At 45.4% G+C, this 15,679-nt stretch overlaps 1 protein-coding gene across 1 annotated transcript in view; it reads right to left on the bottom strand.

Annotated features, from left to right (window-relative positions):
- ADGRA3 (adhesion G protein-coupled receptor A3) overlaps positions 1-15,679 on the bottom strand; it is a 111,648-nt gene that overhangs the window by 65,428 nt on the left and 30,541 nt on the right. Inside the window, exons 2-3 of the mRNA XM_058670258.1 lie at positions 15,072-15,143; positions 2,324-2,395 (exon numbers count right to left, since the gene is read on the bottom strand). Coding sequence (XP_058526241.1) covers positions 2,324-2,395; positions 15,072-15,143 — 144 coding nt within the window. The remainder of the gene's footprint in view (positions 1-2,323; positions 2,396-15,071; positions 15,144-15,679) is intronic.

Genomic DNA, 15,679 nt, shown 5'->3' with positions numbered 1-15,679 from the left:
AACAATTCTGCTCCCAGCTCAGGCTCCCAGCTCGGGCTCCTGGGATATTACACTAACAATTTAATCATGCGAGACTTTCTTTTTCATTTCAGCTGATTTTCATTTTATTTCTGGGTTTTACCATTTAAGAAAATTAGGCATCATCTTGCGAAGTGTTGCTTAAACAAGCATTTCTGAGCTTTATTCATTTTCCTGTCTCAATTTTGAGCTTTAAGTGGTGTAATTGCCAATAATTCTTTGGGAAACAATTTCATTACAGCTACATCTACTTAAAATGGTAGTGAGGTATTGATAATGGGCTTTCTTTTGGATTAAAATCAGTTTGAACTTGTTGATAAAGCAAAAGAGAAACTGAACCTGTCTAGGTTTCACCTGCTTCTGCTAGTTCATCCTTCAGAACCACTTCATCTTCCTGCTTCAAATGACCTAGAAAACCAAAGGCACAAACACGGGATCCTGACGACACGCTCCCCGTGGCGCTGACAGGCGAGATGCACAATCGGCATGAATGATTTAAGGCCCCAGACGACAAAGGGTCTATGTCTGTGAGCAACCAGCAAACGTCACTGCTGCCAAGTCTCTTCCCAGCCCTCGCAGTGCGCACGCAGCGCCCCTTCAGCTCGCGAGCTGTGTGCTGCAAGTTCAATTATAAGCCGGCTGTTTGGAATTCAGAATGTTTTCTAGTGGGAAGAACATTATAAATGGCAATTACCTCCCTAGGCAAAAACACCAGAGACTATTTAATGCAATGAAAAAATGCTAAGGCAATGCCTGGAACAGTGGCAGTAATTGCATGCTACCGAACAAGAACTTGGTTTACTACTGGAGAGCAGTACTTGGGAAATTATTTACCGAAGGACTAAGAACCTGACGGGGAACCTATGAAATTCCAAACGATCCTTAGGACACCCTCATGTACGTGTTCTATTATTATTAAAACTCAGATCACCGTCAACCTCTACTTCAGAATAGAGCAACTGTTATTAATCTTTTATCTAACAGTTGTGAGTGCGGATGAGAAGGAAGGAATAAAAAGTGGCCCTCTCTGGCAGCAGGAGTCACACTCCTCTAGAAAAACGATACTGCAGGGAAACATTCAGACATGCTCCGAGTTAGCAGGAGGAATGGTTCCATCCAAGGTCCTCCTTTTTGGCCTCACAGATTCTGCTAAAGCTATGTCCGGCACCTGCATCTGTGCCGCCCACTGGAGACGACTCTCACACTTCGATGCCTGGGCACCAAGGGATCCCAGCACAAAAGTCCCAGTGAGGAAGTAAGCCCAACTCTACGGGACAGACCGACCCGAGAGCTGCAGTCAATGCTCTGACACCACACACTTACTACCAAGAGGCCACAGGCACCTTGCAGGAGGGAAAAAGGAATAATAAAGCTTCAATAAATAAAAGTGATGTTTCTCCTTGCAAAGGGAAGAAAATGAGCCAAGGACCAGCTTCAAGGATGACTGTAAGAAAAAGGAAACAACCATAGTACTGGCCTTACTCACCACGATGTCTGTCTGCATTTCCGTGCCTGGTGTCTGCATTCCTGCAGCTTCTCCTTATTGCCATGAGAAACACAAACCTCACCATGACAACCCCACACTCAAAAGACTACAGGGTCCTCCTACTGTGTAGAGGAGAAATCTCAAATTCCTGACCTCGGTCCAACCTCCTCTCTCTACATTCTTTTACCAAGAGATGGGTCCTTCCATAACACTGTTTTTGCAATCTCCCAGAGGCCAGAGCCCGGCAACGGCCAGTGCCCCGGAATACCAATGCCGGCTTGTGCAGACAGGACCAGTCTCAGGGCCACGGCGGAGGGGTACGGCTCGGGAGTAGGCCCGGGACAGCAGCACCACACAGGACCCAGGAATTCGCTTAGCTTCACTGGTAATAAACTCAATCCTGGTTTTAACACAATCATCATTCCCACCATCGTACACAGACACATACAAACATACAGATTTGTATAACGCACATGCAAATAGCAATGGTAAGTCATTATCAGAAAGATGCCCCATATTACACAGCATTGACAACCAAGAGTTTCAGTGGAGTCACAGCCAGCTACAGATTACGCTGGTAAACTGATACAGTGCCAGCATCCCAAGATAGAAGGGACACAAACATTTACAACCAAACAAAGCAACAACTATGCAAATAAACACCTTCTAGCCAACGATATCAAACACTCTGTTCTTTCAGTGACTTGACCAGCGCAAGCCACTCAACAGTATGACACATCCACTCTACTTTCATGCTACACGAAGAGCAACTTCTCAAAGGAGCAGTTCATACTCCCAGGAGGCTATGCAAATACTTACAGCCGTTTCAGGGAAGACAGTCCCCAGAAGGCACCGGGGTCTATGCTACTGATAAGATTGTTCCGGAGGTCCCTGTTAAAAATAAATAAGAATTGTTCACACATCAACAGGGACACAAATACTGGGGCACACCTCACTTACCTGATTTGTGGAACAAGCAGGAACCATAATAATGGGAAGAACTGAAGCAATACACTAAGCCAAACCAAGTCTACCCTGGCCACAAATGGCAGAGCCTGAATCCACGGCTTATTCAAAACCCCTCCGTTTTGGTTAACATGAGTATCAGACACATGTCAGAAAAGACGAAATGCGTGCTAATGTTACCTGATTCCAATCATGGACACGATCCCTCTAATTTCCTCCTTAGGATGCTGTACTTTGGCTATCAAACCAAATCAGTGATTATCTCTGTGACTAACACCATTCAACAGATTTTTTTTTTAAGACCATCTTCAAAAGTTTGCACTCCAAAATTCAAGTCGTTTATTTTTTCATATTCCCCCCACCCTGGGCTTCTACTTTTATGTCTTCTGTGATATGAGGACACATCATAAGTCAATGATAAATCATAATGTATAACTCAAAGCAAAGGTAAACAAGCCCCATAGCGTGCTGCATCTCACAGCAGCCACAATTTACTGTTTTCAAACGCACTGGCATTTCCATGCCAGACTGTGACAGGTAGGGGGCAGCAGTGAGTAGAAGAACCAATCTATCCAGCCCTGGCCCACGCTGCTGCTGTCCTCCCAATACCTTGGCTCAGCTGGAAACTGTTAAGTGCTGGGGACCAGTGCTTGCTAGATCTCCTCAGGGAACATAAGGTCAGACACTTTCCAGCTACTCCAACCACTGACATTGTGTCTGTCAGGAAGGACTCATTTATACCCTGCCGGCAGACACCCAAGTGCAACCTCTGACCCTCTTGTGGGAGGCCTGAATCAGAACAAGAAGGAGACACTTCTCCAAGTTTTGACCCAATCAGGCAACATGGCTGCTTGCTTGCAGTCACATCTGAGATTCCATTGGTACTGCTGATCGCTAACTCGTCCCACCCAGGGATGCACACACAAGTGGGGAAACCAACAGGCAGACAAGACCAACAGGCCCAGGATGGCCGGGGCCTCCCGGGTTCCTCAGCCACTCTCCTGAGCTGTGCAAGGCCTTTGTGCACCACCAATGCTCCACCTAACACCAGAACAAGGTTCTGTGTACCCTGGGGAGCAGCAGTCACCACTCCCCAAGACAGGGACCCAGCCACAGCACCAACACACCCTACATTGCTCTGAGAATATCCCCAAGCTGCCTGTTACACTTAGCTCCCAGAGCGCCCTGCGGCCACCTGCCATGCCTCAGGGAAGGCTTCCAAAGCCATCCGTCTGCAATGTTCCCTTCCCACCCACCAGGGAGCCATGCTCCACTTCACTGTCCCCACAGCTCATGAAAAGGAACCGCTGCACAGGCCAAGGGCAGCAGGTTCTGCTCAAATGGCTTATACTCACCACCACGCAGCAAAAACTGCAACCATGGGGCTGGTTTCTCAACTGGTTTCCTGGAAAGGTCACCAACACAATCTACTGTGGCTGGCTTCAGCTCCTTGGTGGTGGCACGCTGACCATGGGCAAAGCCTTCAGGAAGTGTTATTGATACTGTGGCTAATTCCCATTCGGTGAAACAGCCAGATCAGATTGTCAAGAACACTTCCTGAACAAATGAGCCCATGTGCCTCACACCAGCAGCTAACACTGCACTAACGGAGGAGCTGACGGCCTTCTCTCTGTAAGTTGCTAGCAGGCTGCCCACTTTGACCACTGTTCAACTAAACCAAGCAAGAAGAAGCAAAGGCCATCCACACCGGGAAGAGGGAAGTCAAACCGTTCCAGTTTGCAGATGGCATGATCTTACATTTGGAAAATTCCAGTAACCCCAACAAGAAACTGAGAACAAGCACATTGGCAGTATAGACACATCAATACAATCGGATCAGTAATCATGAGAAGCACTGCTCTATGCCAATAGTGCACTGTATGAACGATAAATGAAGGAAGCAATCGTTACCAATAAATACCAAAAAAGTGTGAAAGAGAACTACAAACCACTGACAAGAGGGAGAAGTGAACACACACAAAAAATGCAAAAATAGCTCGTATTCATGGGAAGAGAGATCATTTCGGTGTGTGTGCTACCCAGAGTGATTTGCAGATTCAATGCACTCTATCAAAAATCTCAGACATCTTTAGAACAAAAACTATAAAAATTTTTTTAGAATCACAACAAAAAAGCAAAGAGCCAAAGCAATTATAAGAAAAAAAAAAAGCATAGCAGGAAGTAATATACCACCTGACTAAAAATGTATCACAAAGCCACAGTAATTAAAACAGTATGGTATTGGCATACAAACAAACCCATACACGACTAGCATTCAAGAGACCCTGGAAGCAATTCCACATCCACAGTCAATGGGTCAGTGACAAAGCTGCTCAGAAATGGCCATGGGAAGAGAGAGGCCCTTTCAAAAACAGGGTTGGAAAAACTGGAAAACCTCACTGAACAATGAAACTGGATCCTTGTCCTTGATCACATACAAGAACCAATTCAAAACAGAAGAACCAAACAAGATAGAAAATTTGAAACTATTATAAGAAAGCATAGAGAAAACACTTGAGGATATAGAATGGGCAAAGATTTTCTGGATCAGAACCAAAAGCACAGGAAACAAAAGCAGAAATAGACAAATGGGCCGTTCACTTCACTAAGGAAGCTTTTACACAGCAAAGGAAACAATCAATACGGTAAACCCAAAAACTACAGAATGGGGTAAAATATTTGCAAGGAAGCCTCTGAGAAGGGGTTAATACACAGACCATAGGAGGAACTCAGGAACAACAACAAGCAATCCAATGTAAAATGGGCAGTGGGCTTGATAGACTTTTCTCAAAGGAAGATATACAAATGACTAACAGGTACATGAAAAAAAAAATGCTCAGCATCACTAATCATCAGGGAAATGCAGACCAAAACACAAGCAGACCATGTTACTCTAGAAAGCTGAGTACTACCAAGAAGATAAAAGACAAGAGGATGTGGAGAAAAAAGAACATGTGTATAACACTGCTGGGAAAGTAAAATAGTAGACCCAGTGAAAAATAGCATTGAGGTTCCACAAAGAAACACTACATAGGGCCGCCATATTCCAGCAATCCCTGCCTGTCCAGCAAGCACCTGCACTCCCATGTTCACTGCAGCTCTATTCACAACAGCTCAAGAAACAGAAACCATCTGGGCGTCCATCCACCGAATGCATAAAGAAAACGCAGTACCTTTATCCCATGGATTATTACTCAGCCACCAGAAAAAAGATGAAACTGTCATTTGTAATACCAGGAATGGAAATGGGGGTTATTGTGTTAAGTGAAATAAGCCAAGCACAGAAAAGACAAATATATGTGGAATTCAAATTTTAAAAAAGGTGATCGAACAAAATTCAAACATGACATGGAGTTCACCAGGGACTGGGGAGAGAAGTGGGAAGGGACAGGGAAGAGCTAACCGGCACATACCAGGGGAGAGCTGGGCAGGAGGAGGAACAAGTTCGGGGCCCTGATAGCACAGCAAGGCAACTACACACAGTAAATGAAATGCATGCTGATCTAAAAAAAAGGAAGTCGGATTCCTTTACATTTTAATTTTTAATTCATTTTTAACAGGTTCGATTGACTTGCAGATACAATTCTAACAGCCTAATAGTGCTGCCTCATAAGATGGGATTTTAGACACTTTCAATATAAAGAAATGCTATATGCTTAAAGGATAAATATATTTTTCCTGATTGGACATTACACAAGGCACCCAAGTAACAAAACATTACATGGTATCCCATAAATATGTATAATTTTCATGTCTCTTCACATTGTAAAAAAAAAAAAAAGGGAAAAAAAGTTGGGCTTTTTTTTTCCCAAAGTTTCTCTAGAAGTGCAACCAATGGGTTCTGTGAATGCCACAGCTTCCAGAAAGCCCTGCCCTGCCTTTCTCTTGTCCACCCCACCTCACACGGCAAGCACTCCTTACATTAGTGTTACAATTCCTCCTCCCACCACCCACTCTCTACCTCGGCCCCACACTCCACCCAACCCTCAAAGTCAGGCTTTTCTGAATAAACCTGAGCCACACACCCTCAACGCAGGACCTCCAGACACTTTAAAAGAGAGGAAATTAATTAATTAATTAATTAAAATATAAAGGAATCTGACCTTAGATTTTTAAAATATATACAGTTTTATATACATATAAATATTATATATACACATATGTGTATATATACATATATGTATATGTGTATATACACATATAACTATATATACATGTGTAACTATATATAGTTATATATATTATATAGATACACACACATATATATAGTCTATTAATATTTCATCAACCAGAATTCAGATTGCTACATTCCACAAAGGGAAAATTTTTTTCTCCTCTTTGCTAGACACACTGTAACTGTTGGGTTCTGCACCCGGTCAGTTAAGACACTTTGTAAATAAAGTAACTGAAAATATCTGCAGGAGAAAAAAAAAAAAACCTTAGAACTTTACAAAATACAGTTGGGGAGGAATCAAACGTCTTAGCCAATGTTCAAGCAAATGTACAAATCCCAAGCCCTTGGGACTTGCAGCTGGCTGTTCAATGTTCTTCCTCACTGTAAGTACAAACGGGAACAGTTTCAACAGAGGGTGGGCGAGTGTGCACTGAGCAAGCTCCCAGCTTGGAGGCCATGACGCCGAGTTCCTTCTGAGTCCACAAGGGCAGGAAGGAAGTGAAAGAGCCCTCGCCCCAGGAGGAGGGGAACAAGAGAGAAGTCTAGTTTCCAAGCAATCTGAGTTGAGCTCCTGACCAGCGAGAACTGCTCAATATGGGATCAAACGTTTGCTTGCTTTTAATTTTTTAAGAGGCAGAGATTTAAACAGTTCCTATACACTGTCTTACTTCCTATAAGTTCATAAACATCAGCAGCGGCGGGGCAGAGTTGAGGTCGAAGTCGGCGGCCAGGGATTCCATCCGGGTCTCCCACATGGGTGGGCAGGGATGTGACCCTTGGAGCCATCACCTGCTACCTCCCAGCGCCTGCATTAGCAGGAAGCTCAAGACCGGTGCCAGAAATCGGCATTAAACCCAGGCACTTTCCAATAGGGCATGTGGGCAGCCTAACACCTCAGCCAAATGCCCAACACCACCTGCTGTTCTCACAAACACAAGTGCTTCTGGGTTGCCTCTGGACAAATCAACTGAGCGGACCTCATCTGGAGAAACGCAGGTGAAGCTGTCACAAAGGCAGAAGAAGCCTGCCAGCACACAGACCGACTGGTCACCCAGTGCAGTCACGTAACGAGACACTACCATCCACTTGTTTCTGAAGGCAGAGAGCGGGAAGGAACAAACCAGAATTCATTCAAAAGTGTTAGCGTAGGTGGAGGCAGGAAAGGACACCAACGATGAGCAATTCCATAATGTGACAATAACAAGAGTAACGGTGGCCATCAGGCATGTAGTGTGCACTTGCTCTGCGCACTTTCTGGGGGGCTTGCTTGGTATTGGCAGCCTCCATTTGATGCAAAGGGAAGGCATCCCGACCTGCCAGTGCCGTCCAGGTTCCCACACCATCCCTGCAGGTGTGACATCTGCTCAACTTTGAGCAGGTTCTCAGATACACTGGGCCAGGATCATTGGCATGATTCACATGATGCTGGCTGATCCGCCCCAAGATTCCGGGCAGGGCAGGTGTGGCGAGTCACGGCCATCATCCCTGATGGGAGCACAGCTCACGACCTAAGCCCGGAGCTGCAGGTGGCTCCTTGACCACAGTGGCAAAAAGAGTCTTTCCAATGAAGCCAAAAGAATAGAAAAAGAGAATGAAAGGTGAGCTCCTGGTCCAGCCAGGCCTAAAATCCAGCTCTAATTCACATCATCAAATGCTGTGAGGCAGAGGCAGCCACACATTTGTCTGTTAGGGTCTCACAATCATCCACAGAGCTGGTTCTGCTTCCAGTGGACAGGAAAAGTAAGAAACGGTCCAATCCTTGACGTTCCTGCCTGGCCAAAAACTCACTGTATCCATGGCAGGACAGATTTACCCCAACAGCCACAGGAAGACATGCAGGACACATGCCCAAGCGCTGGCCAGGGCGACAGCAAAGTGTGGGGCTGCACAGCGTCTGCTTTCATCTCCCCCGTGTGTTTGACACAAGGAACTATTCCACGTGGTAAATCCAGCCTTGCCACCACGTCTCAGCCATTCCCTCACCGAGGCCCAGGTTACCACCCACCCTGCACCAACAGCAGCCCGTACCCCACACTCTCCCACTCCTAACAGTCACATTTCCAGAACTTTTAGAAAGGATGATTTTTTTTCCCTGACACCCCTGCCCTTTTACTCATGGGTTCCCCTGTCCTCACACGCCTCCATCTCTCCTGCCCACATCCTCACCCTACCTGGTTCTCTTACCTTCCTACCTTTCTCATTCTTAAGCCCTTGGATTAATTTAGTTTCAGCTCTCCCTTAAGAAAAACACCTGTGAATACCAGCACCCCTGCCTTCCCTGCCATACTGTCTTCAAGGAGAAACAACCTTGCCAGACCAGAGGCAGCTCTGCTCAGTGCCAGGCCTTCCACGCACAGCAGCAGGTGGATGGGCGGTGTCAGAGGACCTGCGACTGGGACATTGATAAAGGGCATAGAGATGTCGCTTACACCTCCAGAAGCTGGAAATGTGATGTCAAGGACCTGCCTCTGGAAGGGGCCTGATAGCTGTGTCATCCCATGGTGGAAGGCGGAAGGGCCAGAGCACACAGGCTGCCACAGGACAGTGAGGGGAAGTGACAGGGACCTGGGCAGAATGGAGGGAGGGTGCAGGAAACAGAGTCCACTCCAGTGAGAACTAATCGCATCCCCCCGTAACAGCACCACACGTTCTTGATGACAGCACACCCATAACTGACGGACTCCTAAGGGCAGCGACTCTCAGCCTTGCTAAACCGCAGATGAAGACCAGTACAGGAACTTCAGGGGACATAATCAGATCTTAGCAGGTGTTTAAGAGGACAGAAACCTAGGCCAAGCCTGTTAGGCACTGTGACATCAACTTTTATTATAGGACCACTTATAGGAAAAGGCACCGGGCATAAGGACCTGGGTCCTTGCCACTGGAAATGGCCAAGTAGCTAGGCGCATTATCAGAGTCTGCTATGTGGACGCAGTGCAAATGCCCAACCTGGGCCAACTCCACTGCATTCGCAGGTGCTTTGCCAGGGAGTTGGAAGGGAAGTCTGTAAGTGATGCTGGCATGGCAGGCTGTGGCTTAACCTGCTATGTCACAACACTGGCCTCTACCCCCAGTGTTTTAAGTCTGAGGAAATTAACTCTCATGTCCAACTTCCTTTCCTACCTCTCCCTCCCCAATTCTCTGGCTCCAATCCCACTTCTCAAAGACACAAAATGTTTCTAGCAGAAAACTCAACCCATTTTTTCTTTCCTTTACATAAATAAAAAGGCTCTGCAAATACCAATACACAATGTCAGTTCCATTTCTTAAAAACATAAGTTTCCCCTTTCCAATTTTAAACAGTGTCTACAACGGGAACTGATTTAGCTGAAGTAGAACATAAATTTGTGGTCCATGATGAACTGCATGTGTTGCTACAAAATACCACTCATGAATAACTGAGTACCATAATATGATTTAAAGACACACTTTTTCTTTAATAATCAGATGTTTGTCACATATTATATAATACTTAATAACAGCCTTATTAATCAGGCAATGCCAGAAAGTATTCATAGTCAAATTATCCCATTTCCCTTTCCTGGTCGCTCCAGGATATACGGCTAAATCTGAACAGGTTACATCATCACAACATAGTGAGAAGCAGCAGAATTCCTGCAACAAAACTCAAGGGTTGTTTTTTTGTTTTGTTTTGCTTTAATAGTTCCTGGTAAAAGAACCAATTCCTAGGAAAAGGACACAGGATGCATCACTTATGAGGCCTTGAATCATGTACATTAGGGCTACTGATTCAAAATAGCTTCATCAATGAAGTCTCTGTGGCCACTCCCTTTGCCTCCCAAAGTCACCGTCCTCAGGATACAGCTGTATGTTCTACCTGAGCCTTGGGTATGACCTGGGGTCCCAGAACAGCTCAGTGACTCTCTCAGGAGGTAGAGAGCGTGTGTCTGCAAAGGCCTGAGCCAGGCTGTCCTCAGCTCCCACTGCTCAGGACACACTGTCGATGGGGTGCAATCCACAGCACGAGGCCAAAGCAGAAGGCAGGACCAGTCAAGAGGCAGGTCTGCAGGAACAGCAGGCCACAAAATTCCAGTAATAAACATGTAACACAGCAATGATACTACTGCAAAGCGAGGAGGGACGTGGAAGGGAGGATGGAAGAAAAGGAGGAAAGAAGAGAGAAGGAGGGAGTACAGATGAAGGCAGCTGGAGTAAGACTGCATGTGTAACAGGTGCACAAAACTTAGCTTCCAAAACTGTCTTTTACAGCACGTTTTAAAAATTCAGAGGGAAACTTGAAGAATCATAATTTTTGGACAATCCTGCTTTTTAATAATAATCATATACAAGGGCACTTAAATTATGTGTACAGAAAATAAAATTAAGCTTATTTAGTGCCAACGTGGACTGGCTCCAATAACACGGCATATTTAGCTGTTGGAGAGGGTAACGGCTTCAGTGTGTAGGCTTACCGCATCAAGGCCACGAAACACGGATGTCTGCAACAAATGAAAGCCCCCTTGCTGGACATGTCAGCAGGGTCTCCCCGCCCTCTTCTCCAGATGCCTGCTAAGCCACCAGGGTCAGTTCCCTGCACACAGTTCAACACTGAATGTACCTTCAGTTCACCCTGCGAGACCATGTTCCCCCACAAACCCCACTGGAGTTTGCTCTCCATCACACTGACCACAATCTCTCTTCCAGGCGTTCTTCAATTGCTTCACTGACTACTTTCTCTACCTCTACACTGTAAGACATGTTTTCTCCTACTGCGAAATGCCCATTGCCAGCAATTCTCCATACCTACTGTTGAATGAAGGGATCCCACTGTCACTGTCTGAGCAGTAGCAACTGATGCCTGAGCCACATCCACACTACATTCTCCTACGCTGGACTTTTTTTTAAAAAAAAACAGTTATTTTATTTTTATTGGAAAGTCAGATATACAGAGAGAAAGATCTTCCACCCATTGATTCACTCCCCAAGCAGCCGCAATGGCCAGAGCTGAGCCAATCAGAAGCCAGGAGCCAGGAGCCTCTTCTAGGTCTCTCACGCGGGTGCAGGGTCCCAAGGCTTTGGGCCATCCTCGACTGCTTTCCCAGGCCACAAGGAGGGAGCTGGATAGGAAGCGGGTTCACCGCCATACAAACTGGTGCCCACATGGGATTCCAGCACGTGCACGGCAGGGCTTAAGCCACTAGGCTACAGCACCTGGCCCCTACACAGACTCTCTCAGAGAACAGCACTGCTACATGCAAGCCGAAGTCACGTCTTTAGGCTCCAATTTGTATCTAAGGTCCTAACACATCACTCCCTCCAGTTCTTGATTGCGCATGGCACACTCAACTCAGTGACTGCAAATGGGGAGCCTGAGCAATTGGCACAGTGCTGGCGATGCTCGGCCTGGATGCCCACATCCCTTACTGGGCAGTCTTGGTCCAAACCCTGGCTCCACATGCAAGTCCAGCCTCCTGTTACCATGCAAGGAGGAAGACAGCACGCAATGTTGTCAAGTTCTTACTGGGGAGATCTGGATGGAATAAGTGGTTAGTTCCCTTCCAGCCTGAGCTTCCTTCACCCCTGCTGTTGCAGGTATATAGGGAGTGAACCAGCAGATGCAAGATCTGTCTCTTGCAAATAAATTGGGGAAAATGAAGTCACATATTCCAAGCTCAACACCCATGGGAAAGTCTGCAGCCTGGGCTTTCACAGGCCCCCAGGCCACTCCAACCCACACAGATTTTGGCAACCTCTGGTCCAGACAAGGGCATCGGTCTCCAAACATTGTAAGTTTTAAATTATCTTCTACCTGACATGGTAGCCCATAAGTTTTCACCTTATGCCACATCTCTTGTGCTTTTGTGTTTAAATGTTGGCTTTTTTCTCATTTTGTCAAGTACTGACACACTCAATATTCATACCATGTTATATATCTTCTGTATTGATAGTACTTCAAATATGTTATCAACCTGCTTACTGTGTGCTCATCATCATGTATGCCATCAACTATCAACTAATCTCAGACCAGAATATTGTGGGCATGAAACAACAGCAAAAAGGATTCAAATTGTGGCAAATAGGCTCGTGAGCCAGCAATTAAGACAATGACTCATTTGCCCATGTCTGATATCAGAATATCTGTGTTTGGGCACAGGCTCCTGATTCTGGCTTCCTGGGAACTGATACTCTGGGAAACAGGATTGATGGCAGAAGCTCCTGGGTCCTTGCCACTCCCATGCACAAGCTGGACTCGAGTTCCCAGCCCCAGGATGCAGGGCCAGACCAGCCCTGACCATTCCTGTTAAAGGCATTTGGGAAGTGAATCAGTGAACACAAGCTTTTTCTTTCTTTCTCTCTCCTCTCATTGTCTGCCTCTCAAATAAATAAGCTTAAAAATTTTTAATTAGCTATAAGGTAAGACATATTAATAACTGAGACAATATTTGTGCCAAGTCTTGAAATTAAGCCAATTACCTTTTTATTGCTTTAATTAACATGACACAATAAATCCACATCTGTTATGCGCTGTAAAAACTTTCAAAGAAAGCAATCAGTAAAAACGTGAACCACATGTAGGGAACTCATTTCCAGGGGGCCACAGGGTTTAAGCAGTTTATCCAAAAGCTAACAACCCCAAATCCAAGCTCCGAAATTAAAGAAAAAGTGCAGAAACTCTTATAAAAATAAAATCTAAAGAAAAAAGTTTCTAGACAGTTTGTGGGAATATGCCTCAGGTGGTATTATTATTATTATATGCAACAATTAATATAGCAGACAGTAGGGGAAGGAAGAGGAGTGGAGGGAGGGAGAAAAGGAAAAGAACCCTTCTACAAAGGTTTCTTCATCCCAAAGAACTGCAGAGTGAGGGCGAGGAGGAGCAGGTATTTAGCTCTGGTGAACACACAGATTTACAGAGAAGGAGAAAGAGGAGGAAAGATCTTCTAGCTGGTTCTCTCCCCATATGGCCACAATGACCCAAGCTGAGCCAATCTGAAGCCGAGAGCCAGAAGCTTCTTCCAGGTCTCCCATTCAGGTGCGGTTTCCCAAGAACTTGATAAACCTCCACTGCTTTCTCAGGCCACACGCAGGGAAAAGTGCAGCAGCCAGCATGAGAACCAGCACCCACATGGGATGCCAGAGCTTCATAATTGAGAGTTATTAGGTTAAGCCATTGCACTGGCCCCCCAAAACACTTCTACATAGTTATCTATGCGTTTATGACTCACATGGCTAAGTAAGCATACTGAGTGCATATGTCCACCTGTTAATAAGGATGACAGCTATTTATCAGTGCAGACATTTGTATGTAATTCCACTTAAAGCCACCTGATCTAAATGAAAAGAAGCAGGGCATGCGGACAAGGCTGCAGAGTGCTAGAGTACGTGCTTCCACGACAATCGTTGCTAAGCAGGCAGGGTGAGGGGCGTCAGCCACAGAAGCAGCCTGCACAGGGAGCGGCCAAGGAAAAATCGCAGAGGGAGGTCAGGAAAAGCAGCAAAGAGGAAAAAGAAAACTTCCCAGAAAAATGTTCAGTGTGGTATCCCTGCGTATTCTGAACTTTTATCCTATATGCATGAGGAACAAGGGAATTTGAACCATAATCCTGGAAGAGCACTGCCTCAAATCTATCAAAGCAAAGCACAGGTGGTCCGTGGAACACACGAGCCTGCAAGCAAAGCTACACTACCTTCTAACTATACACATGTCACAGTCAAGCTGAATGGAACAAAACTTAACAAGAGATTTGCCGTTTGTCATGTTTCTAAAGTTCTAAGTGGCTTTAATAAGGCACATTTCATGCTAGAGACTGTTGAAACAGCATCTGCGCTATAGCTAAGTGTTCGGCAAACCATGGCCCAAAGTCCGCATTGTGAATAAAGTTTACTGGATAACCTGTTCACCGATTCATTCATTATATAGAAGTACTGCCTTTCGCAGAACAAAGGGAGTTCAAAAACTCTGTGGGAAAATAGGCAATAATGAAAAGTTTTGCATGGATTTCAAAATTTTTGCATCATAATAGATTAAGTTGGTTTGAAAGGCAGAGAGACAAAGAGAGCTTCTGTCTGCTGGTTCAATCCCCAAATGTCTGCATTAGTCAGAGCTGGGCTCTGCACTGAGAGACCCAGGCAGGTCTCCTATGTGGGTGACAGGGACCATACAACAGGCCAGCACCTTGTGTTGCCTCCCACAAAGCACATGAGCTGGCGGCCCAAGGGGAGCCAGAACTCAAACCGGGACACTCTGACAGGGCATGAAGGTATCCGCTTGGCATGGCACGGTCTCTACCTAAGGACAATATGCCCACCAAGCCTAAATTATCTCAAATCTGGCCATTAGGGAAAGTTTGCATATTTGTGCTCTAAGTAAGAACCTATTTCTAAAAATTTTACTGAAATTTTTTTACTAATAAAATGCTAGAAAATGCAATTTTTATTAAGAGAGGATAATGAAAGAATACTCACAATCTTTCTAGGAGGCTTAACCCGGAAAATGAGCCATTCTTCAACTCGGATATTTTATTGTTGCTCAGAATCCTAAAAAAGAAAATGACAGGAGAAAACAGGTCAGTTCTCTACAGCTTCAACATCAAAGTCATTTAGCTTGTTACGCTTAAATCTATGAGGAGTCTAAAACAACTGTTTACTGGCCATAATTTGTGACACGGTTGAGACGATGGCTTCATTCCCTTTCCTTGAGAAGTCACCAAAAATAACTTATTCAGGCACACTGTCAGACCTCACATCATGCCTGTAACACTGAAAACCTAAGACAAAACATCAGCAGTAAATAGCTGAGTGCATTGTGAGGAAAAAAGACACTACTGACAACTACACGCATCATCACTCCATGTAACTTGTATATTTAAGATTTATTTTGTTTCAAACACAGAGTCACAAAGAGAGTGGTTCCCATCCATTGATTCACTCCTCAGATGGACTCCATGGCTGGGGCAGGGCCAGGCTCAATCTAGGAACCTGGACAACGATGCAGGTCTCCCACGTGGGTGCCGGAACCCAATCACTCAGGCCCCCTTCCGATGCTTTTCCAAGCACATTAGCAGGAAGCTGGA

Source organism: Ochotona princeps, chromosome 11 (genome assembly GCF_030435755.1).
Source record: "Ochotona princeps isolate mOchPri1 chromosome 11, mOchPri1.hap1, whole genome shotgun sequence".
Classification (NCBI taxonomy): domain Eukaryota; kingdom Metazoa; phylum Chordata; class Mammalia; order Lagomorpha; family Ochotonidae; genus Ochotona; species Ochotona princeps.
Note: the sequence above shows the minus strand (reverse complement) of the source record. Positions and strands in the feature narration are given on the sequence as shown.